Here is a 23,577-nt window from a genome sequence, read left to right on the forward strand (position 1 = left end):
CAATGTTAGAAAAAGGATCACAGCAGCTGCTATAGTATTTTGTATTTAAACTAGTTTTTGTAAAGACTCGTGACATGCTCCCTGGGAGCTAAATATTGACAAGCATGCTCTGGCAAGCAAGATCAAGCTTGGTGAGTTAACACAGCTCAAGTCTCTGCATTGACACTGTAACCTAAGTCTGAAAACTATTATCCTACTCCATTTATTTTGGCTTTATAGGTGATACTGTCCACTTGAATTAGGGATTTCTACTGTATTTTTAATACTGTAGCTGTGGATTCATATTTGATTTAGGACCACAATACATGCAAGCTTGCCTGTACATCTGTGTTTGATGACATCTTCAGTAATGTATTGTGTATAGAATCACAAATGACAGCATAAAACCTTCATGACTTCAAGCCTTCAAAACAGAAGCAAACATTGTGTGTAAAATAATTTAAAAATAACATTTTTCTTTTATGCTGCAGAACACACCATGTCCTAAACCTGATTTTGTGAAAGCTGTTGATCAAAAGTGGAGCTTGGACATATATTCATTATGGGTTATAATTTAGGAGATTAATTTTTATTTGTGTTCTGTAAGTAAAAAGAAAAATCCACATTTTTTTCTAATTGTAAGTGCACCATGTTTATTATGCTTATAGTTTACTTTTTGAATTTCTGAATAAAGAACTTAAGCCTATTTGGGCTTCTAGTGAATTTGGCATATACACTAAACTGATTACCAGATGCATTGTGCAACATATGGCATTGTACAGTCTTTGTGTGCTTCATAGTATTTTCTTAAATTACCAGCATTTGTTTTGATTCCAAAAATGCACTTGTCTCGGCTCTCTAGTGCTTTGGACTTAAATGCTGGCTTTTCAGTGCTGAACAGATGTGTTAGAGTTTCACATGGAACATTTATGCTTTTGTGAGTCTTCCTCTTTGAGCTTTCCATACACAGTATTATATCAGCAATAGCTCATGCAAATGGGATCTCTTCGTTTTCACTTGTACATTGATTACTTAAAATAACCTTCAGAATTCCTGATAATTCTGTGTGACCAAAAAGAACAAGGAAGCAACGCAGTTTTGCCTAAAGATACGGCCCCCAGAACGAATCAGTTCTTTCAGATACATTTTATTTTATATTAGAGAAAAACAGGAAGGAAGCAGGACGTAATTTCTTTATGGGTGACAGCAACAGTCAACAGCAGTCCTGTATGCTTCTATGGACAGCCATATTCCCGTGCTTGAGGCTGTGGTTTGACCGGGAATAAAAATTCATTCATGAAAATGCAGGGAATAAGATGCCCAGGACATTAGTATGTAATTTACATCTAAGAGGAGACTGCTTGTGTTGATTTACAGAGCATACCTCTAAAAAGGTATCTTTTAAATTACCAACAGTTTTTGAGAAAAGGGCGATGTGACATTCTGGGCCAAGGGGTTTGTGGCCAGGAGGGCTGACTGCTGCCTTTTCTGCTCAGGGGGAATTGCTCTCTTCACACACAAATTTCCAGGCCTGCTCTTGCACCCCTTCTCTTCTGTGAGATAAAAATATTATACCTTTGTGTAGCATTTGGATATCCTCTCCTAGAAGGCACTGTGTAAGTGCCAAATATTGCTGGTATGGGTTTAGCAGCAGCAGTGTGTGTTCTGGTCAGTATTTTAAAATCAACAAACACTTTGTGGGCCCGTGGCTTTCTGTTAATTGGCCTTTACTTTGATCACTGAAGACCAGTGAATGCAGTTTAGGAATTGTGTTGCTATCAGTGAAAGCCAAGGGGATGAGTAAGTACATAAATTAAGTCCCTTACTCACCCTCTGAGCTGCCCTCATTGGATAACAATTAAAATGATCTGACAGAGCAATGCACTAAATTCCCTTGTATCCCCTTATGTTGCTCTGAATGATTCAAACAAATGAGTATTTAGGCCTACTAATGCTGTTATTTTTTATTAATGCAGAAAGCAGAGTTATGATACAGATGTATAATCTCATCTTGAAATCAGCATTGAGTTGTGTATCTGTTCACAAACAGGACTGATACATCCATGTTTTAATTACCAACCCTTGATAACATATCCAGAGCTAGTAAAGGCCTCCGCAAATAAGGTTTGTGCTTCCTTTATGTCACAAATAGTTTACACAGCACGGACATGTTATTATTTTGCTTTCCATTCCGGCATTAACTCTTTAGCTTGCTGTACACTCCCAGCTAAAGAAATGGCATGAATCTTCCTGTAATTGTGAAGGTTACTAAAAGGAATGAACAGAAGAAAAAGCCTTTCTTTAGAATTGTCATCCATGTGCAGTCAAGGTCTCAATTAAAGCCAAGGTATCAACTCTTTGTTGGAGTGGGGGGGTCCTTTTCTTTTACGGAAAAGAGGTATTGTCATGTAAATTTCATTAGAAAAATACCAAAGGGTAAGGAACTAAATATTTAGAAATGTATGTACCTAGTTATAAAACTGTAATTATAAGAAAGTGTTCTTGTGTAACAAGCACTGCATGTCTGTCTCACAGTGTTTTAATGTCTACAGTAGTTATTAGCCGGATATTTCCATTATTAACATTCTGTGAACTACTGCCATTCTTGAAACTGATTGATGTTTAGGAATAAAGCACTTTTATTACATGTTGCCAACTTCTGAGGACCAATCTTATAACCTACAGTGCCTTCAAAGGAGTGATGATACCTCCTCTTTCTGGAACTAATCACATCTGAAGAAAGTGAAAGGGTGAAAACATATTTTTTTTTCTGGAGAACTTTCATTGCGTTGTACACTATTCTGCTACAAAATGATTATAGTGTTTTATCTTCCAAAGGTGACACTGGGGGAAGATAACTTTACAGGAAGAGAGATGCTTGAATGTAGGCAACTAGCACTGTGCAGTGGCTTAGCTCAAGGCAGTGAATTTATTTGTGGGTTGATGAAACTGTGGTCTCAATTTTTCATTGTCTGGGTGCAAAACATACTTCTGACAGGGTGTCCTGGTTGCAAAGTCTTCGCTAACATTTCATTAGTTTAATTTGTGGGTTTGTGCTATGTCCAGACTGGCACACAGATCTGCAATTTCAGGGAAGAAAAAGTACAAGAAAAAGAAAAGAGAACCCCCTGCCAAGTGTTTATCTTCTTAAGGCCACACTGTCTTGCTAGGGCCTAGGCAATCTCTAATCATGCTTTGAGAGTTTTTCAAAGGAGGAAAGCTATAAGAAAACATTGCAGGCAAGTTAGCGGTAAATATTGCTCAGAGGGGACTCGTAGTTTGTGGAGTTTTTGTGCATATTTTGTGCATTATTTAAATTTCTTCATCCTAATCTTGCCTCTGTCCCTTAGAGACTGATCTATAAAGGCATAGTGCCCTCCAGCTCCAGCAGGAGTTACCAGAGAATGGGAGCCTCCTGTGCTTTCCTCCCAAAATAAGGCAGAGAAAGAACCTGATGCTAGTTTAACACTGGCATATAATGTAATGACCGAGCTTAGCTTGTAGGAGCAAGTTCAGATGCTGGCACTAATCTAAACACACCAACGTGAAGCTCCCAATGACTGTATGTGTGCTTTAGAGACCACCTAACCTTGGAAAGCTGCTGCTTCAAAGGTCCTTCAGGTTGTGTGTTAGAATAAATAAGGCAACTCTTGGGAGCTGAAGAATCCTCCCAAGAAACTATTTTCAACAGGATAGAGCAAGAACCCAGCTGTTTTCTCCTAACTCATAATTTGATCACCAGATTGTAACTGGTCCTGCAAAAATCACATCCCTTCCAGCTTGCAGTATGAACAGCTCTAGTTTTTGCTCTTCTTCACGTCAGTCTCTGTCTGCCCAGGTGCCTTTGTGTCAAACTCCAAAATTGCAAAGTGAAATTGTCAAAAGCCCCCATACCTTGCTTCTTTTCCCAACCCTACCCTGGTAGCAGCAGCTTGCTTTCCAAATATCTCCACAGACTCTGGTACAGCCCTTCTTTCCAAATGATACAGCCCACCAGCTTACAGACACATGCAGATCCCCATGAACAGTTAAGGTAGGTAGTTTCCATTTATTGCTGGGAGAAAAAAAAAGTGTCAAATAACTTCCTACTCATCCTATGGCAAGCAGATGAGTAGGGCTATGTGCTTCAACTACCTTAAGTATAAATATCAGTTCTCCTACTCCTGGTTGTGTGAGTCTTGAGAAACGGGAAGTGTTGAAATAAATGGCTATGATACACATAGTGTTGAAATAAACATTTATTTTAACACATTGTATGTGATGAGCCATTTATTTTAACACTTTTCACTTGAAGTGTTGAAATAACAGGTTTTATCAGGGGACGTGTCATCTACTGTTTTATGTATATGTGAATATGGAAATATATCTACTGAGTGTGCATGTATATATATATACTCACACAGATTATATGGATATGTAATAATAATATGGTAGAGGTGTATGTAGACACACACACTATTGCACAGGCAAATACACAGTGTCTTCTGCTTAAATTGAGTCATTTGTTTCACAAAAGTTTTCTGTTCATGCCATCTTATTTTTAATATATTTTATGTATCTATAAGTAGTTCTAAATATATCCGTACATAAAATTGTATATTACTAGATAGTAGCAACTGGATGAGATAGATAGAGAGGTAGACAAAATAAAATAGATAAACCTCAAAATAGGATAAGAATGATCCTGAGTTATATAAAGGGAGAAGGAAATACTTCATCTGAGCTTTTTAGATATCTAGATCTGCTTTCTTTAGTTTGCTGTACTTTTATAAGCTCTGCTTCTCTTTTTGTAATGGACTTCTTAGACAAGTGGTTATTAAACAGTACAAGGTATGCTTCAGGTTTTGTAAATAACCTGAAAAGTTGTACTGCACTTTTCCGTAATGTTTTCATTTTTAAATACACTGTAAAAGCCTCAGCACCCTGCTCAGCAGCCAGTCACCACTCTTCCAATGTGTCCTTAGATATACTAAATTGCCTTTGCATGGTTGTATGGCCTAAAGTACTGACACAGACATGTAGACACACACGTCCCACTTTCTGGCACCAGGGTTATGTTGACCATGGTAGTTGTTGTTGTTAAGGAGGTTAAAACCAGCTCAAACAAAGGTAGCGCTGCCTCTGAGGCTGACAGAGGCAAGGCTGCTTTTGAACAAATCTGTAAGCTTCTAGGTAAATAGCCACAAACACTTCTACTAGACTTTGAGTTAAACACATCTGTCTCTGCACCAAAATAAATGGGCAGCAAGACCTACCATGTGCTGAAGTGAAGCACTCGCATCTTTTGAGGGGAATGATTGCCCGGCAGAATTTGGCAGGAACTCATTTGTCCCTCTGTGATGGCTGCAACGGTCTTGTATGGTAACTGTGGGCAATATTTCTTAGATGGGCTGTCCCTTGGCTTTTAAGCTGGTCTATTTCACACGTCTTTTTCCTTGTGTTATGTTGGGAGCATACCTCAATTATTAGCACTACTTTAATTATTTTATTATTACTGTTGTATTGATATTTGTTTTGTTTTATTAACACTACCACTCTCTCCTGTAAAAGGCAAGTTTTGTCCTGGCCCACTGGAGGAGTGCGGTGCAGAAGGTGCCAGATCTCTCCTTCAGCAACACACTGTGCTCAGCTCCACCGCACCAAACCAGGTGACTCAGACTCTAAGTCATGACGGGGAGCAATAGTGAAGCAGTCAGGAAAAAGAAAGGGCATACCAAGCCAACCAAAGAACATGTAAAGGACGGTGTGAGACAGTTTCCAGCCTCAAGTCAAACCAAAGTGGAAAGCACGAGTGAAATTAAATAATGAACACCTAATAAATTGCAGTAGAAGATGCTTTGCTAGGTTTCATGCAGATCACCAGAACTATCGATTTTTAGTGGATCTGTAGTTTTCAGTGGGAGAATGGCTTTGTTAGAAAATGTTTAACCAGCTCTTGCAGCAATTGCAAAATAATTTGTATCTGTCCTCTCGATTTGTCCTACTGAAGTTTGATATGAACGAAAATTCACTGAGGTCTTCCTGGATAAATAATATTTACAGATAAGAAAAATTTACTTTTTTCCTCTTCACTTTCTCTGATTCTAACCTTTTTAATCGAGAGAAGTCTCCGATGACTGCTAAACATTTATTGAATGAGAACTCTGGTGATTTTATGAACTTTCAGCTGAAAGAGCATAAATAATCATTAGTAGAAATGCAAAAATGGTAAAAACAAATTCTAAAAAGGACACTGATTTTTCTCTGTGCTTATGAAAGTTTCACCATTTTTTTGTGTTTCGGTGCAATCTTTTTTCGAAGGAAGCATGAAGCAAAATGATCACTTCTTTTTTCCAGACATAGATTGGACTGAAACCAGAAGGTATTCCAAACAGAATCAAATGAGAAGTAAGCTTTGAAATAAAAAGGAAGGGGGAAATAATTATCAGAGAAAATATTAACGCACCATCAGTTTATCAAGTCATAATGTCATAGATAGTCATAATATGCGAACAAAAATGAGTAGAATGCAGTCAGTTGATGTGGTTTCAAGAGGCAGCAATGGTAGAGTGAGACAGAAATTGTTTCAAATTTGCAGAATCATTAACTTTATTGTAAAGTCTTGGGGTAAAGTCCTGACTTCACTGTACTCAGCAGAACCTTTGCCATTGATTTGGTAGTCTTGGCGCTTCACCCTTCACAAATTATCAATAAAATGAAACGTTAGGTAGCCGTTGCTTTGAAGATGTAGGCTAACTGTTGTAGAGACATCCCATAAAATGAATATTCCCTCAAATGCTCCACTTGGTAAGTGAATAACTGAAACTTTTGGTTTGAAATAGCCAGTACCTGAGTAAATAGTACCTTATTATAATTGATTTTGGCAAATTGCTATTAATGTGTGAGTAGTAATGAACTGAAGGACTGACCAGGCTGTGAAATGGATAGAGAGCAGTGAAAAGAGTCTTCTCTGGATCCTGAGCGGAGAGAGAAGTGTTGGGCTGTGCACCATTAAAGCTGTGGCAAGGTGCATCTTGAACTTGCTCTTTGGGCGCTTCCTTTTAGTGCATTGACTATTGTGTGTCCCGTTTGGGGACCTCGTAACAGCTGTGGATAGTCTTTCTTTCTAAACATGTCTATTCATTGGGTTTTCTTCTGCATATAAATGGATTCTCTGGCCATTTTGAAGGATGTGCCTGCTACACTGTTTCATTAAACTGCCGCGTTATCGGGTAATTGTTTAAACATAATGCCATAGCACTATCAAAAGGAAAGGTGAACTAATGGCATTTGCAAATGTCAGGGATTATCTTAACACTTTTATTATAGTTTATAAAAAGTAGGTTCAGGGCATTCCATGGCAATTATTTCCACAGAAATTGGTTATTTAAATAAATTGCTAATTATCTGGATATGACAGTATTGAAAACCCGGCTAATGAGTTATTTGATAAGTGTAGCTTATGGTGGCCACCTACAGGTGGCAGAGAGAAAGAACATATAGAATAATTGCAATCAGAAGGAATGCAATGCAGATGAATCGGGTATAACCTGTACGTTTACCTGGACTGCTTACAAATGCAGATGATATATATATATAAAGTACTTTTATCACCAGTACTAGGTAGAATACATGTTATGCGAGACACGTCTTAACGAAGAATTATGTTTTCTGTGTTTTTTTCTGTAATCCCAAAACTTTCTTATCTAGTTAATTCCCGCAGCGTTGGATTGATCATCTGCAGTGCCTGAACTTTCCCAGACCAATTCCCTTATGTAATGCTTTTTCACCCAAGTCTGGTATTTGCTGTCATTGGCTTATTTTGTCATTAGCTTTATTAATGTTAATAGTCAGAGAGATAACAATGTCAGCTGTCTTCCTAGAACGTATTTACAGAGGGAGGGAGGGTGATGTTGCTTAGATTTTGGGTTTTTATTTTTTTTAGCAGCACAGACTTTATTGGTAATTTGCTAATCAAAAATAATGTATCAGCTAATTTTTCTTTGTAATATTTAGGCTCTGTGGTTTAAATCTGATATTAAATTTGTAAAGAACTGCAGTGTAATATAATATAATGCAAATTAAAAATTAATGTTACTTTACAATGCACAGAATGGGGAGAATTACGACCTAAATTCATTTTTATTCTGTCTAGTAACCATAGATACAAAAATTTGCTTTTAAGTTGTCTACTAACCAAAGGTATGAGAGTTTGCTTTCCTTTTAAATCTGTTTCTTTTACTGATAGAGACTTTGATAAAGACCACTCAGACTGTTTCAAGATTCAGGCTCAGTATTATCAGTCTGAATTAATTCACCTCCATTCTGCTGGCTGTTTTTTAATGGACCTTCATCATCCTTACTTAAAGGCCCATTTAGAGCTGCTGTGAATATGTGTTAAAGAATTTAAACGAACATGTTGGTGCAGTATATTGCTAGTGAGAATGTAGCCCAGTATTCAAGACTTCTGAAACTGTTTTTTTTCCCCATTGGTGGATCCCTGGGATCAAGAAGATCTGAATTGTTTCTGCTAGGAACTTCAAAAACTACTGGGTTGCTTGAAGCATAACACTAGGCTTCTCCTTGAAGAAGGCATTAAGTTTGGCTCTCAAGCCTCAATCTAGTAAACATTTGCGGTGCTTGACAGGATCAGGTCCTCTGGGGACTCCAAGGACTTACGAAGCTGGAATACAGCATGTGTCTTCTGGCACCGGTAAAGAGTTTTTTACTTCCTATGAAAAAATAAAAAATCAAACAAATGAGTACATATAATACCTCTCATCAGTTTGTCATCAGTCTGCTATCCTCAGAGCACAAGGGCAGCTCTGCCTACCTGTGCTGATTAGGGAGAGGCATTTGATTGATGTATGTTCTGCTTCTCCTTCTCGTCATATTTTGTCTATTGAATTTCCTTGACTGTAGATAGTCACAAAAAATCTGACTTTTTATAAAAAAGAAAAAAAGAAATAAAGAAAAGAAAGGAAACCAAAACTCTTTGTTTTAAAGCAAGAAAAAGGTCAGGGACTTTTGCATCATATAATGATTTCATTGTTTAAGTCTTTAAATAATAGCAAGTATTTGTTCCATAATTAATGAGAGACTTGAAATAGTAGTTTTCAACATAGATTAGCATGTCATGTCCACCAGGTATTCTTCCATCTGTCTTTCATTTTCAAATCTCACTCCCCTAGTTGATGTCTGGATAAATGGACTTTGTTTATTAAATCTCATTATTTTACAGCAAGGTAAATGATAGCCGCATCCAGCATCTGGTAGTAGCAGTAATGCTACTATCAAGAGAGTAGCGTATCAGCAGTTTCCCCAGCTACGGGTGCTTAACTAGTGGAATTACAGGTCCCAACATGTCAAAGTATGTGCTATATGCTTATGTTTTAGCATGTGAGCTGTCTTTCAAATGCATGCTAGATTTGGACCTCAGCTTCTTAAATACCATTGGATTTATCAGACAACATTCTGCAAATTCCCACTACTACTTACAGCTCTCTTAAAAGTTGGCATTAAATCTCCTTTATTTTAACCTTTTAAAAACTCCTTCTCCACAAATCTCTGTAATGGAATTTATTACCTTCCTGTGGTACTCATATGAAAATGCAAGAAAATAGAGACTTTAGGTCAAATTCCATGCTCATTTGCTTTGTTTTTATTATTCCCCCTTTTTTTTAGTACCTTTGCATCACTAATATTGGTATTCTGAACTGTTGATCAAGAAATGCACAGAAGGATGGCTGCACCTTCTGATGTGCTTGTTCCACATTCTGTAGACTAAAGGAAAATATGCTGGGATGAATAGTGACACCTCAGTCAACCCTCTGTTTGTCATTAGAACCATTTATTTACTCTCATCAGAAGCACTCATGAAATGTTTTTAAATTCATTTGGGTGAATTATAGATGAATGGAATACTTTTGTGATCGTACCAATTTATCACTAATTTACTAATCACCAAATGTAAGTAATAAGTCATATTATGAATATCAAGTGCAGCTAGTGCTAAAAAGTACCTGTCTTCCATAATAAATTCTAAGTCTCATTGCCATCGCTGCTAGGCTTCATCAAATCATATGCTTGATTTCTTTGGGCTGAGCGAAGGCCTTTCTGATTACCTATTGTGCTGAAACCTTAAATAAACTGTCATTTGCTCCTTTTCCTCTACTGACCATTATACAGAGATAGTGATTTAAGTGAGAAGGTGGCTAATTTAATCAGACTAAAGAAAGGAACAATTATATTCTGGAAATATTTTCTTGTGGAACTCTTTACTACAAGATATCATTAGGATCAAGGGTCTATAAGGCTTAAAAACTGATTGAACGCAAACTCTCAGAGTTACATTGGGGTTAAAAGAATATAAACCTTCATGCCTCAAGGCGGATGTCAGTTTTTAACTCATGCAGATTGGGAAGAAATTTCCTTCTAGCGACATGATTTCAGAGACACCAGCGTCTGTATTCTTTCACCTTTCTAAAAAATAACTACTTCATCTCAATGAGGTCCTGGAGCAGCTGTGTCAGTGCCTGAAAACAAGTCTGATGCTTACCTGTAGCCTCAATTTCAAACACCGAATATTTGAAGAATTTCATGAACTAGGGTTCTGAGTATCTCCAGGGTTTTGAAACTAGGGTTTTGAGTATCTCCAGAGGAGACTCCACAGCCTCTCTGGACAGCCTGTTCCAGTGCTCTGGCACCCTCAAAGTAAAGGAGTTTTTCCTTATGTTGAGATGGATCATGTTGGATCCAGTGCATCTTGGGTTAGACAGTCCATTTATGCAAATGAAAGTTTATACGCTGAAAATGTTGTATCTCTATGTAGTCTCTGTTAAACTAGCAAGAAGTATCTGTGTAGAGTCTGTGAGCAGGCCTGATCTCTAATAGGGGCATGCAAGAACATCCGGTGTGTCTTGATGGCAAGTGGAAGAGTCTGTCTGATCAGATAGTGAATCTTCTGGTTTTTGCTCAGCTATTGAAGGAGGAGGTGTTGTATTAAGTATATAACGAGAAGGTCTCTATCCTGAGGCAGCAGAAGTTGTCATTGCCCAAGAAGATAATGTGCTGAATCCAGAGCAGGTGTCAACAGAGGCTGCTTAGCTGAGCTTTTGGGTGTGAATGTGTTTGATACTGATGGGCCAGGGTCTCCCGTGAATTCAGTGTTGTCTGTCAGGGTTACAGTGAGGGGCAGTGGTATGTTGCAAAAGGCAATGTGCGCTGAAGACAGAGTATTTTTCATGGTTAAGACAAACTAAATTTCAGGTTTTTGTAATGGAAAATTACCTTGAAAAAACAACTCCTTGATGAAGTGACAGTGCAGCTGTCCTATTTAAAACAAAACATGACAGGTTTTGTGACCTGAACTTGTGTGGGATCATTCTCTTCACTGACCCTTTCAGCTAGATGGGGGAGGTCTTAGCTGATGCAGAAACAAGAGGCTTTTCCTAGAGAGCAGCTGAATCCTGAGCTGACAGTAGGTTCCTTCATGGGGACCAGTAAAAGTCTGCCTGAGAGGAAGCACTGATGGGGACACTGTAGATGCTGGGCTCAGTGAGACAGGGCTGCTTGGAAAAAGAAACTTATCCTTTACTAAATATTTTCTTGGATTCAAAATCCAACAAGCAGACTGCAGTACTTCTGTCTCAGAAAGGGTGGAGAAAGAATGGCAACACAGCTTGTTCGGGCTGAAGAAGAAATTTTTTCTGAAGGAGGTGATGATGTTGGTCAGGCAGCTAAGCAGAGGTGTGGGATGCAGCGGCTACTGTTTCCGCATGGGCTCTTTTCCCACACTTCCTAATTGTAGTTTCTTCTTCCTCTTGCTTTGTTCATTGCATTGGTTTTCTTTCTTTCTTCCCGTTCGGTTATTTGCTCTTGCAGAAGGTTAAAGCTTTAAAGGTTATAAAAATACCCGTGGAGGGTGTTCAGAAGTATTTCATGTCATGGTATTTTCCCAAGTTACCTAATACAGTACCAAAAAAAAAAAGAAAAAAGTACTAGCACTTCCTTGCACAGGTTGACAGACAGCCAGTTCCTCTGGGAGCGATGTATCCCTCCCTTACACTACTGTATTGTTGTCCAGTGCTAACATAAAATTATCCTAAAGGTTCTCTAAATTAAGTAGAAATTTTAAGAATATGGGAGTTATCTAGAGAAATTCCAACTAGCCTAGCCTAAAGGATAACTGAAAGTGTCAGCTGTCTATGCTATTCATCATTTAATGAGCAGCATCTGTATGTGTATTTTAAATATTTGCATACCATCAATAGGATGTAGCCAAAGCAGATGCATTGCAGACACGGTGTATTGAGACTTTAATCATAATTCCTCTAAATGTAGCAGGGAGTTGTCTGACTCAACCTCTATATACCATTTGAAAATGCAAGCTTTAGTCTTGGAAATACAACCATAAATGAATATACTTTATTCTTTTGAGCTTCTGACTATCGTTTTAATAGTTAAGGGGGCTTACTTAAACAATTATCCACATCTACAAACATCCAAAGGGGAAACATATTACATAATATACGAAACGTCAAGCACAGTGAAATGGTGCTTTTAAATAATTTTTAGTCAGACATAAATAAATGAGATGGTCCCTCATACTTGGACAACATCTGTGTTCAAAAAATCAACCTGATTCTTTATGCAGAAACATAGATCTCTTTTTCTACCGCGTACTGTATTGTAAAGTATTGCTTTCTGTCTCAGGCATTGTTAGTCTTTATTTTGAGCATCAGCTAAATTGTTTGAGCCAGCTTTGCAATGTTTATCCAAATGTTTCTGTGGTTTGCTTTATTTCAGCCAAATTCGTAATACTTTACAAGTATTGATACCTCTTGAAACCCACTTAGTGTCAATTTATAAATTAATATAACCTCTGCATCTCAGAATTAGATGTTAGTTCCTGATGTTCCTACCATGAGGGATGTGCAAATTACATCACGGTGTGTTCTGACGTTGCTTACGAAATGTTCTGATTTTCTGTAGGAAATGCTATCAGGCCCATCGCCCTCCGCGCAGTGTCTGCCATAGGCCGTGCTCTCCCAGGATTTCCCATCCTAGCAACTGGTGGCATCGATTCTGCTGAAAGCGGGCTCCAGTTCCTGCACAGTGGGGCTTCTGTTTTACAGGTACCTTTGCTTTCTTTAAAACATTAAAATTAAAATAAATGTAATTAAAAACATAACGATTCTTCCTTTGAAACATTAGAATAGTGGGGGGTTTGTAACACTGAAAGGAATCTTCGTGTTTTTAGTTTCATGCTTCTTGGTAAGAGACATTGATTTGAGATGGAGGGGGAGGAGTTGCCAAAAGATGACTTTGGGTGTCACAATACCAATCTGGGAAAAGGCTAGCCATGAGTATGTTATCACTTTTTTTTCTCTAATCTATAGGATTTAAACTTTAAACATCTCTCCCTTGTCATACAAACAAGGTTGACAGGAGAGTTAAGCCTGAGCTATCTGATCTTCCTTTATTCTTGCTTTTTGTCTTCTGTAAAGAGCATTTTAAGGCGAGAGGTATTTCAAAGAATGCTACTTTGGTCTCAGTGGGAGCCAGTTTAAAGTAACTTGTTTATCCAGGCATCTGTGTCCCTTAAGCGTGTTTACTGGAACAGGAGGTGCAGAGCTGTACCTTCCGCATATGGTGCTGGCATTGCAGCCCATTGCAATTGGACTGCATGTAGTAGTTGAGGCTGTTTATGTTGTCTGACGGGTTGTTTTGAGGTCCTGCCCAGACTGGCATGGTTAGTTAGTCTATGTCACGGAAGGAAGCCTTGGAGGGCTGGTGTTGTGGGCACCAGGAAATTGTCTGGAAATCAGCCCCTTACCTGCTCTACTAGCATGTCAGGGCACCATTGCAACATATATGTTAGAACGGCTGATAAGAAGCAGGTGGTGGTTACGTTATATTATTCCATTCTATATTGTTACATTCTGGTAGATACTCATCCCCTTTATCTGTAGTTCCCATCATAGTCAACAGCAGCTGCGGACCCTGTGGATATCGGCTTTGTGTCACTCCATGGGATGACTGGAGTGGTTTCATTCTCACAATTCACTTTGACATTAAAATTAGATTCAGTGTGACTGTCCTTTCTGCACAGCTACGGTGACTGCTGAGATTAGTCATTTGTTTGCTATGTTTCAGAAAAAAAAAAGGCCAACTTAATGGTTTGGTTTTGTTGGGTTTTTAATGCACATCAAAGTTAGCATCTCTGGGAGCTGAAGTAGAAGGCTACTGCTTTTTTGTAAACTTACTATGTTCTTTCGATTTATTAATACCACTTCCTATTATTTTTAGTTTGTATTAGAATGCTTCAGACTCTTCCGATGAACAGACAAAAGATCTACCTTTCTTACACAATGGTCTGAGAGCTTCTTCCATTTAAATACTCAGTAAAGGTACAATTTACAGAGCAGCATTTGTCTAAAAAAATGTAGGCTTGGCAAGGGAATGTTTTTAGTCCTATAGATGCATTTCATTTGTTATTGCTGATAGAGCTGCAGTTTTGATGGCTTTGTAACAATGTTGCGTGATCTGAACTACACAGAGTAGAATGATTTTCTGTTCTACATCTGCTGTATCTGTTTCTGGATGACTAAAAATGAAGTTTTTTAATGTCATTAATGCATTTTTCCTTTATATAGAGTGTGTAGCTGCTTATTTTTTATTATTTCTTTTCTTTTGTGTTGGCTTGCCCCAATGGTAATGGGAAATTCTGAAATATAATTTAATGCAGACATCCCGGTCAGTGCTCAAGAGAAAGAATATTGACTTTACAAAACATTAATTATTGTTTTCTTTTTAGTAATAATCAAGTTCTCTGCAACTGCTTCCAGAAATTACTTGGATCTGTACTGGTCTTCCGCCCTTTACAGAACAATTTCTCTTTCCAAGTCATTTTTACCGGAGATGGTGAAAAACTCTTTTCTTGTCCTTAGGCTTCACCACTTTAACTTACGTCATCTTTAGAACTGATTTTAAACTCCCCTGGATCAAACCTATCCTCAGTTTGAGTGGCTTATTTCTGTTTCACTAAAGTAGGGAAGTCATTTAAACTAATCTGAGATAAATGGATTCTAAAGCTGCTGTGTAGGTAAGGATCTGAACTAGTTCAATTACATTTATTTAAAAATAAGCCTTTAGTAAACTTCCTGTAAGATTGTAAGTACAGGCCATAAGTCTTTCCCTCATCTTGGGAAAGGCAAATGGAAGGGTGCGAGAAACAAGTAATCTCTGTAGGCAGTCTTACAAGAAATAACACCTGACTGGGACTGGACTGAAACTTATTTGCTGCTCAGGCAGTACACGTTGTGATAGACAGAAGAAGACTGCCTCATCTTCATAGGTCATCTTTGGAACCTAACTAAGATTATGAGAAACACTGCCGTTGTTTTCCTTCTTAACAAGATCATACAAATAGTCGGCTAATACACTTTTCCCAGAATCCCAGTCTCTCTCTCACATGTCCTTGGTACCAAATGCTCAAGTTGATCCTTCTTCAAGAGTCAAAATCTCTGTTGCTTATCGTAACAGTTTTGACAGTTCACTTCTGCTTTCTTAGTACTGAAATACAGAACAAGTACAGAATTTGGAGATAACATCAAATAAAGAGATCTAGTAAATGATTCAGTATATTAAGATTCACGATATAGCAAGTCCTCGAGTTAAGTAAGTAGAAGCTGGGACTGTATTGGGGGAATTGTATATGCATCCCATAGCCTTATCTTAAGCGTCTGCTTTGGACGCTGTCAGAGATGGAGCTGAGTAGACACTTGGACTGACACAATACTGCGCATTTTGTGATCGTACTTCATGTTTCCATGAGAACTGATCCAGAGGCAGAAAGCAAGCAGCCCAGGCTTTGGTGGTGCCCGAGTGAGCTCTGTGCTCAGCTGTGACAAATGAGAAGTGGTCTAAAAACCTGGGAGTGGGTACTGCCACTGCTATCACTGCCCTGTTACGCAGAATAGCGCATGGATGTTTCCTCGTTAGCCGTATTTCAAAAGGGTAGGGAATGTCAGTTTATCCAGCATTAAACGTGGTCTGATACCACTAAGCAGCACAGGTTGTCTTGACCCATCCATGAAGCCCAGCTAGAGAACCTAGGAGAGCAGCATTTTCGTGGCCATTGGGCTTCCCTTTGTTTGCCTAGACAAGAGTCCTGGTCCTGTGTCTTCTCTGCCATGAGAAGGTGACGTTCATGGGCTAAGGTAATACGAAGGCTTTGTGTGAGTGATTTAATTGCCATGTGGCATATCTCTTAGAGAAGAGGTTTATGAATAATAAATGTAACTCCATTAAAAGCAAGATCAGGTTTTCCTCTGCAGCTATTTCACCTACAATCCAGTTCTCCATTATTTTTTCCAATTGCTTTTATTTTTAAAACATGGGGATTTATTTTCCATTTACGAAATCATCACACACAGGAATGCAAGTCAGGAGTCAGGTGATAAGCCATATTTTGATATATGCTATAACCACCTCAAGTGGTATTAAGCAGGTATATTAGGGAATGGTTTGGGGAGAGAGTTTCAGCATTCAAAGTGTGTTCTATCCCCTCCTTTAGAAGATAGAGGGCAACATCTTAGTGTCATTACTGGCAAAAAGTTCATGTGTAAGAAAGTTTTGCAGTAGGTATGGAAAACAAACTGGATCATTGAGGTCAGGAGTAGCTGGAATTAAAATTTTATACAGCAATTTAACAGAACATTCTTCCACTTTATGGACTTCAGAAATGGTTGCAAAAAGACCTCTCGTTTTTTGATTTTTCATTAAAAATGCTGAAACATTTTAGTCATTCTTTAGCTGATTCCATAGCACTGTACTTTTTCGTAGCATATCCAAATCCGCCAATCCCTTTTCAGTAAAGGCATGAAATTAAAAAAAATAAAAACTTTATTTATGGAGATAATCCACACTCATTGCATACCAAAAGCTCTATAAATGTCTAGCTGCATTTTTCTGAGATGCAGTTCATTTCTATCAGGTTTTAGTGAGGCTGAAGTATTTTTTTTTTAATTTAAGTAAGCTTTTTTTAAAGCCCCAATTTATCAAAATAAGATGTATATCGGATTTTTTTTCATCTTTTGCATCATGTATGTGATTTACCATGTCACATTGATAGTTTGTTAGATTTTTGCAAGGCTTTGAAAGAGACACACATTTTTCAAAGTCATCTCGCTGTAGGAAATTAAAAATGGAGACAATTATAGAAAATTCCAGTGGAAAGAGAAAATGCATTATGGAAAAAGCAATAAAAGCGTGAAAATATTAAAGTAAAAATCACTTCACAGTAGCCCGTATGATTCAATTGTAGATCAATATTGTGTAGTTAATGCATTAGCAGCAGAGCATTAATTTGCAATTACCGCAGGTGATCTGATCCTCTGTGTTCTGTCCATTGACATAAATGACCTTTAGTTGAAAGAGATTCTGTAGTCATTATTTCTAGCAGATGTAACAAAAAAAAAAGGTAGAACAAAGGGGTACTTTCTGAAGTATACTTGTTTCGTGGTAGAGTCTCTTAACATTATATTCTGGTGTGGAATACTTTTGTTATTCTTGAATATTAGTCATTAACGTGTAAAGAATATGGGTTCCTTTTCCAACAAATTTCTTTTCTTACAAAGTATGGAGGTTACACGTGTCCCCCATTGCTCCATCATGGATGTCTGTAAGGCTCTCTATATAGCAACAATAAAAAGTCCACCCATATAATGCTGCTTCCCAGCAGGGCAGCCTGTAGCTTTGCCCCGAGCCCTGTTTCAGACCCACCTTCACCCATCTCTGCCTCCCACTTGCCCTGGTTGGGATGTAGTACCTTGCAGTCCTGTTCCTACAGGCACTGCTTGTCCTCACTGTGTCATATTCAGCCCATGCACACCTGCTGCCTCCGGACCTTGCACCATCACCCTCCTCATCTCAGGCAAGGGAATAAAGTAGGAATATACCCCACCTCACAGGCAGAGCTGCCATGATGCTGGATCTGCCCTGTGCCCTTCTCTCCTGCCCTGCAGCGGTTGTGTATGAGACCTCAGGGATCTGAGGAAGAACAAAACCATTCTGGCAGTATGACAGCCCATGTTAGGAAAGCAATAGGGATGTTTTCGACCTCTGCAAGATAAGATCTCCCTCCAACACAGAAAGTGGTTGTTTTTATGAGACTACGTGTGGTTTTTGTAACATTTTCAAGGAGCATTCTTGTTGGTACCTCTTTGGAGCCAGCGTCTCAAGGGATTCAGGACAGTTTGATTATTATTTTTTCTTCAGCAGGCTTTTTACAGAAGCATTTAGCTGAGGGATTTTTATAACAGCAGGATGGCCCTTTGTGTGTGAATAAACAAGCTTTTCCATCACAAAATAGTGGGACTCGAACTATAAGGGAGCATTGTTATTGTATTTGTGCAAATGTGAAACCCTGTGAGGAACCCTTCTACATGGTATAAAATGCCCAGGGTATCAGAAAATAAAAGCAAGGCTCTGAAAATATTGTCACTGAAATGACAGGGGAAAAAAATACCATTTCATAAACATTATGTCACATCTTAATGCTTAGATGCTACCATTTTCTCCACCCCAATCTCAAAAAATACCAAAAAACAAGCCCAAAAACCCATGAAGTAAATCTATGCTGTAATGATTTTTCATATTTTTTGCCATTTAATATTTTTTTATTTTCATTAGGGTACCTGATGTAATTTCTCTACGGTTTTTATGGGTACGGAACTGCAAAGTAGAGAGCTGGAATTAGTGTTCTTTTAAGCCTGTCTCAGTGTCTGTTCAAGTCAGTGAAGACACTGATACTTGAGTTAAGCGAGGGCTAGATGAGGCAAAAAATTATCATCCAGGAAGGATTGTTTATGCCATTTAATGTGGCAGAGAGTGAAAAACTAAAAGAGATTGAAATCGTGGGAGCGACAGAGCAGGGCAGTGGTGGAGCAGGCCCTGTGTTTTACAATTCTGTGTTAAGTTTGTACTGATTACACTTGGAAAAAAAAATATTTTGTCTTGCAATGAATAGCAGTGATTTTGAATGCAGAGAAAGGTCTCTGTTTCCTTGTGTCTGATCTCAGCTCTGTTGGAGGAGAATGAAGTCAGGTCGGTGTCTGCAAGTCTTAACGACAGGGTGACATCGGCGTGGCAGAGCAAAGCTGGGCTTCTCCTGCTTGGACTCGCAAAGAGCCCACCCTTCTTCTGTCCCCAGCCCATCCTTACACCAGCGCATGAGGGGAACAGAGGCTGAAGGCTTTGCATAGTGCCAGTCAGAGAGCACTCCATGGGCCGATAAGCCCAAGAACAGGCACACTTTGGTACCAGCTGGACACCGTAAAGTTTCTGACACAGGCTGTGGCTCAGGGGGTAGAAGAACAAACCTGTCTGTACCAAGCTGTCTATGATAGAGAGAAGTTAAGATGTTGGAGCTAATTCTTCTCTCACCAATTAAATTGATGAGTGAAGAATAGATTGCTGGATGCGGCATCAGGCCACCAAAATGATAAAAGACGAGATTCAAGGGATGGCTCTTTACATCCACCAACAATTTTAAGGAAAAAAAAACCACTGAAGACAAAACTACTTTTCAGATCTAAGTCCTTTCATTGAGATATAGAAATAGCAGGTTTTATCCATATTCCCGAAGAAACTCAGTATGTGTTTGTATGCTCTTTTGAGTATTCTCAGTCACATTTGAGCTTTGTAGCCATTTTCACTGAAATTTGCTGGAAGATAGAAAGTATTTTGCTATAACAAGTTTTGAGAAAACAAAAAAGTCAGGCAGAGGAGAGAGCATACCTGCATTCCTTCAGTGTAAGTGCAAGCGCGCTATGAGCTCACCTTTATTAGACCTCTGAGAATCCACATGGGACAGCACTGTTAGGACTGTGTCAGCCACAGGAAAGGCTTTAATTGGCAGTCACACCTTATTAGACGTCAGAGAACCCAACCAGGAGACACAGAGCTGCTGGAAGCCAGGTATCATTAGCTCCACTGCTCACAGAGCAGCGCGCTTAAAAATGTCTTCAATGGATGCAGCGCTGAATGGAGTGGCCCTTCTCTGCAGAGCTGAAATTTACAGCACACGCAGAAACAAAAGAGGGAACAAAGTGCTGTTTGAACATGTCGACATAAAATCAAAAGAAAAATGAATGTGAAAGGGAGAGAAGAGCTGGGACAGAGATACTCAAGCAATCACTTCTGATAAACATTTCATTATTTTCTGCTTTTTTTCTTAGCTCAGTGCTAATTACAGAAACTCAGCCTGTTCTCAACTGTCTATCTTTCTTTGCTAATGAAAAAAAAAAAAGGTCATTAGAGGACTTCCACACTTGCCCCAGTACAGATACTTGGGATGGAAATTGCTAATTGATAGTGAGAATTTTCTGTGAGAATTCCTTTTAATGTAAATTGGAATTTGTCAAACAAAAACAATCTAGAACATTTTTTGGTTGTAATAGGAAAAAAAATACCAAGTTAAAATAGGTTTTCATTATTGATCTTTACTTTTATTATCTTGCCACTTTTAATGAAAAGTTGCCCTATTCAAATCAGCACATTGTAAAGTTACGGAATAAACTCTAAGCTAATAATGCCTTTTATTTTCTGCAGTTTTGCAGTAGTTTTACATTTTATTTGGAGCTGCTTAGGGGATTTATCTATTAGCTTTCCTTTATTTCTGCTCATTTCACCAGCTAGTAAATGAGGTCTGCATAGATAGGATTGTTATTTCATAAATTTGTAAGAATGAATTCAAGCTCATTCCATAAAAACTGCTATTTGTCATTCTTATAATGGATTCTCATGCAAAGTAGGTTTAACTATCACTGAATGGTAATAATTATTTAATAACAATTAGGTCTCAATTGAGCGTCAGCTCAAATGCTGTCCTATAAAAGTCACTGCCAGCCTCTACAGAGGATTTGTTCTCTGCTCTTATACCTGGGGACACAGCCTGCCTCTCTTTCCTCTTCTGCCCAGGTGTCTACCCTGCTTCCCTGGGGCTGGTGACATATCCGGCCTGGACTTTAAGGGCTGAGGAGATGTGAAGAATAATTGCTTGGTAACATGCTTTCTCCATCTCTCCCAAGGATCCACAATACTGCTGCTCTTTCCAAACCCCTGTACTGCTGCACCTGTTTTTACTGTGGATTCACACTACTGATGAGGATTTGTACTGCCACTATCTTACGTGAACAAGCGCAGAGCTGTCCTCCCTGGAGATAAAACCACATGGTGTGAACTGGCATCAAGTGAATGTTGTTTAAAAGTTTACAAAGTAAAAGCAAAGTGGAGATGGCTGTTCAAAAGAGGCTTAGTTAAGTGTTGAAGAAATTATGGGCAAGTTGTTTTACTCAGCTCAGGTTGCTTTCAGACACGAAGCTAGCTCTTTTGTAGACAGAGTTCCTCTTGCGTGCCAGTGTGGAGATGACTGGAAATGGAATCTGAAAATGTACCCAGCTCCTTGTTGGATATTGAAAATGTAAATAGAAGGAAAGATAAGTACAGCGGAAAATACTAAGTTTCTTTTTTCATTACTGTCATCTCCAGTAATTACTTAGGGAATTTCCTGTATTTTGTTATGAATTATACATATTATATCTGCAGAGGACTTGTTTTCCAAAAAGGGAAAACGTAAAAACACTCAGGACTGCAAAGCTCTGCCGTCAGAGAAGTTTTTCTCGGAAACATTATCGGTCATACAAGGGAAATACGCATGTAAGAAATTTTCCTTTTTGTATCGTAGCGGCTCCGTTGATCTTTCCGTCAGAGGCTGGCAGTGAAAGGAAGAAAGGGAAAGCAAGTGGTGGAGGAGGCAGTGCTCAGGGCAGCACGGTCCTGGAGCCCATGTTGGCACAAGCGTGCGCTGCTATGCAGCTCGGCTCGGGCGCGGTGCGGGGCTAGCTGGAGTTCGGTGACCAATCTACTGGTTTTCCCAGTGATAGAAAAACCTTTTTTTCTGCCCAGGAAGGAAGGAGCAATCTGGGAATATGAGCCCTGATGCCTTTTTGAAGTTTTTTTTTCCTGCTACAACACAAGCCCCCTGACACAGCTTGATCTGGCTGGCGAGAAGTCCTTTTATCCATGCAATTTGAATGAAAGAAAAAAACAGAGAAACCATTTTTCTGAAGCTGGCAAAATGTTTAAGAAAAGGTTTAACTTCCTTCAATATCTGAGTTATGTCACCGCTTTTCTTGCTGATATTTATTATTTGGACAGAGATAGGTAAAACAATCCCTAAGGAAATGTGGAAGTGGGTTTTTATCTCAGAGACGAAGGACTCAGAGGGTCAGGACTATTTTGTTCACATGAATCTCACTCTTCAATGGACACAGCAGCTGCTGCACAAATTCGTACAGGCAAGCTGATAAAGGATGAAAGTAATTTCAGCTGAAATAAAATGTGAGACTACTAGAGGGAAAGACTCACAAGGATGAGGGGTTAATCATTGCAGGACTGAACTGAGGTTCCAAAATGGAAAAATTGCTTTTCTGTTTGATTTTGAGAGGTCTGCAGCTTTCAAAATTCTAGTCACAGGAGGATGTCCCTCAGTAGATGGTTCTCATTAGAGTTTGTTGAAAACTTCTTTGAGGAAACTGTTTTTCATTGACAAATTTCATTTAATCAAAATAGATTTGGGTTCAAGTCCCTGCTGTGTCTGGTTCAGAGTGTCCTGGGATGAAGAATGCTGAAACTTTACCCTGGGTCCGTTATGCATTAATGAACCTGAGTATTACCACTGATCGGGAAACAGTTATTCTGTCATAGGGAAGTTTAAGGATAGAAAAGTTTCCCGGTTTAAACTGATAACCAAAATTCTAAAAATGTGTGGAATTAACACATTTAAAGAAAAAAACTTATTTGTGTGAATCAAATCGTTGTTTCAGTCGTTTTGCAACATATTTTAGTTTTGACCTTTTCATTCCAATTAACTTGGATTGCAAAACAGACATTTTCAAGTTAAATGGAGCCGTTGCATTCCATGTTGTCAAACAGCACATATTGGTAATTCTGAAACTCTTTTCCACACATTTTGCAGAACACAGTTCTCTTCTGAAAAGCGTGCTTTCCTAGAACCACGCTCACTCCTGACAAATAGGCCTTTCCAAAAATGGAATAACAGATCAGCTCCACTGCAGAGAGGATCGTGTTCCTGTTGGTTATCTCTCAGAAGACAAAATCTTAAAAACAGTGCTAACTTCTGACTAAATGTGTTACATTACTTGGTGACTTTTAACATCAAATCACCAGATCTGAGCGACTTAACTGGTATCTGCTTTAGAAATGTCTTTGGAGCAGCTGGAGGATACAGCTCGTGGAAATGGGTCGAGTAAATCTACATCTACCTGGCACAGTTGCTGATGCTGTACCAGCAGCTGCAGAACTGCTGGGAGAACTGAAGGATTTCATTTTCCACAACAGTACTTATAAGAGAGAGGCAAGACCTTTGGGTGTTAATAAATGAAATATGAAGTGATAGTCAACATATATTTAAAGATAGTTGTAGACCCTCTATATGTGATTGGACTGTTTACACAGGGGAGTTAGCTCATCTGCTTTCAAAGATATCTTTCATTTTGTAGATCTACAGTACAATGATACAATTTGCTATAG

At 38.7% G+C, this 23,577-nt stretch overlaps 1 protein-coding gene across 2 annotated transcripts in view; it reads left to right on the top strand.

The window, feature by feature from the left end:
- Window positions 1-23,577, top strand: part of DPYD (dihydropyrimidine dehydrogenase) — a 365,352-nt gene that overhangs the window by 281,654 nt on the left and 60,121 nt on the right. For both annotated transcript variants that reach the window (XR_012588641.1, XM_074597190.1), the window contains exon 19: window positions 12,952-13,094. Coding sequence is in view for 1 of the 2 variants with exons in the window: in XM_074597190.1 (XP_074453291.1) it covers window positions 12,952-13,094 (143 nt within the window). In the remaining variant the exon portion in view is untranslated. The remainder of the gene's footprint in view (window positions 1-12,951; window positions 13,095-23,577) is intronic.

The sequence above is a fragment of the Larus michahellis genome, chromosome 8, assembly GCF_964199755.1.
Source record: "Larus michahellis chromosome 8, bLarMic1.1, whole genome shotgun sequence".
NCBI lineage: Eukaryota > Metazoa > Chordata > Aves > Charadriiformes > Laridae > Larus > Larus michahellis.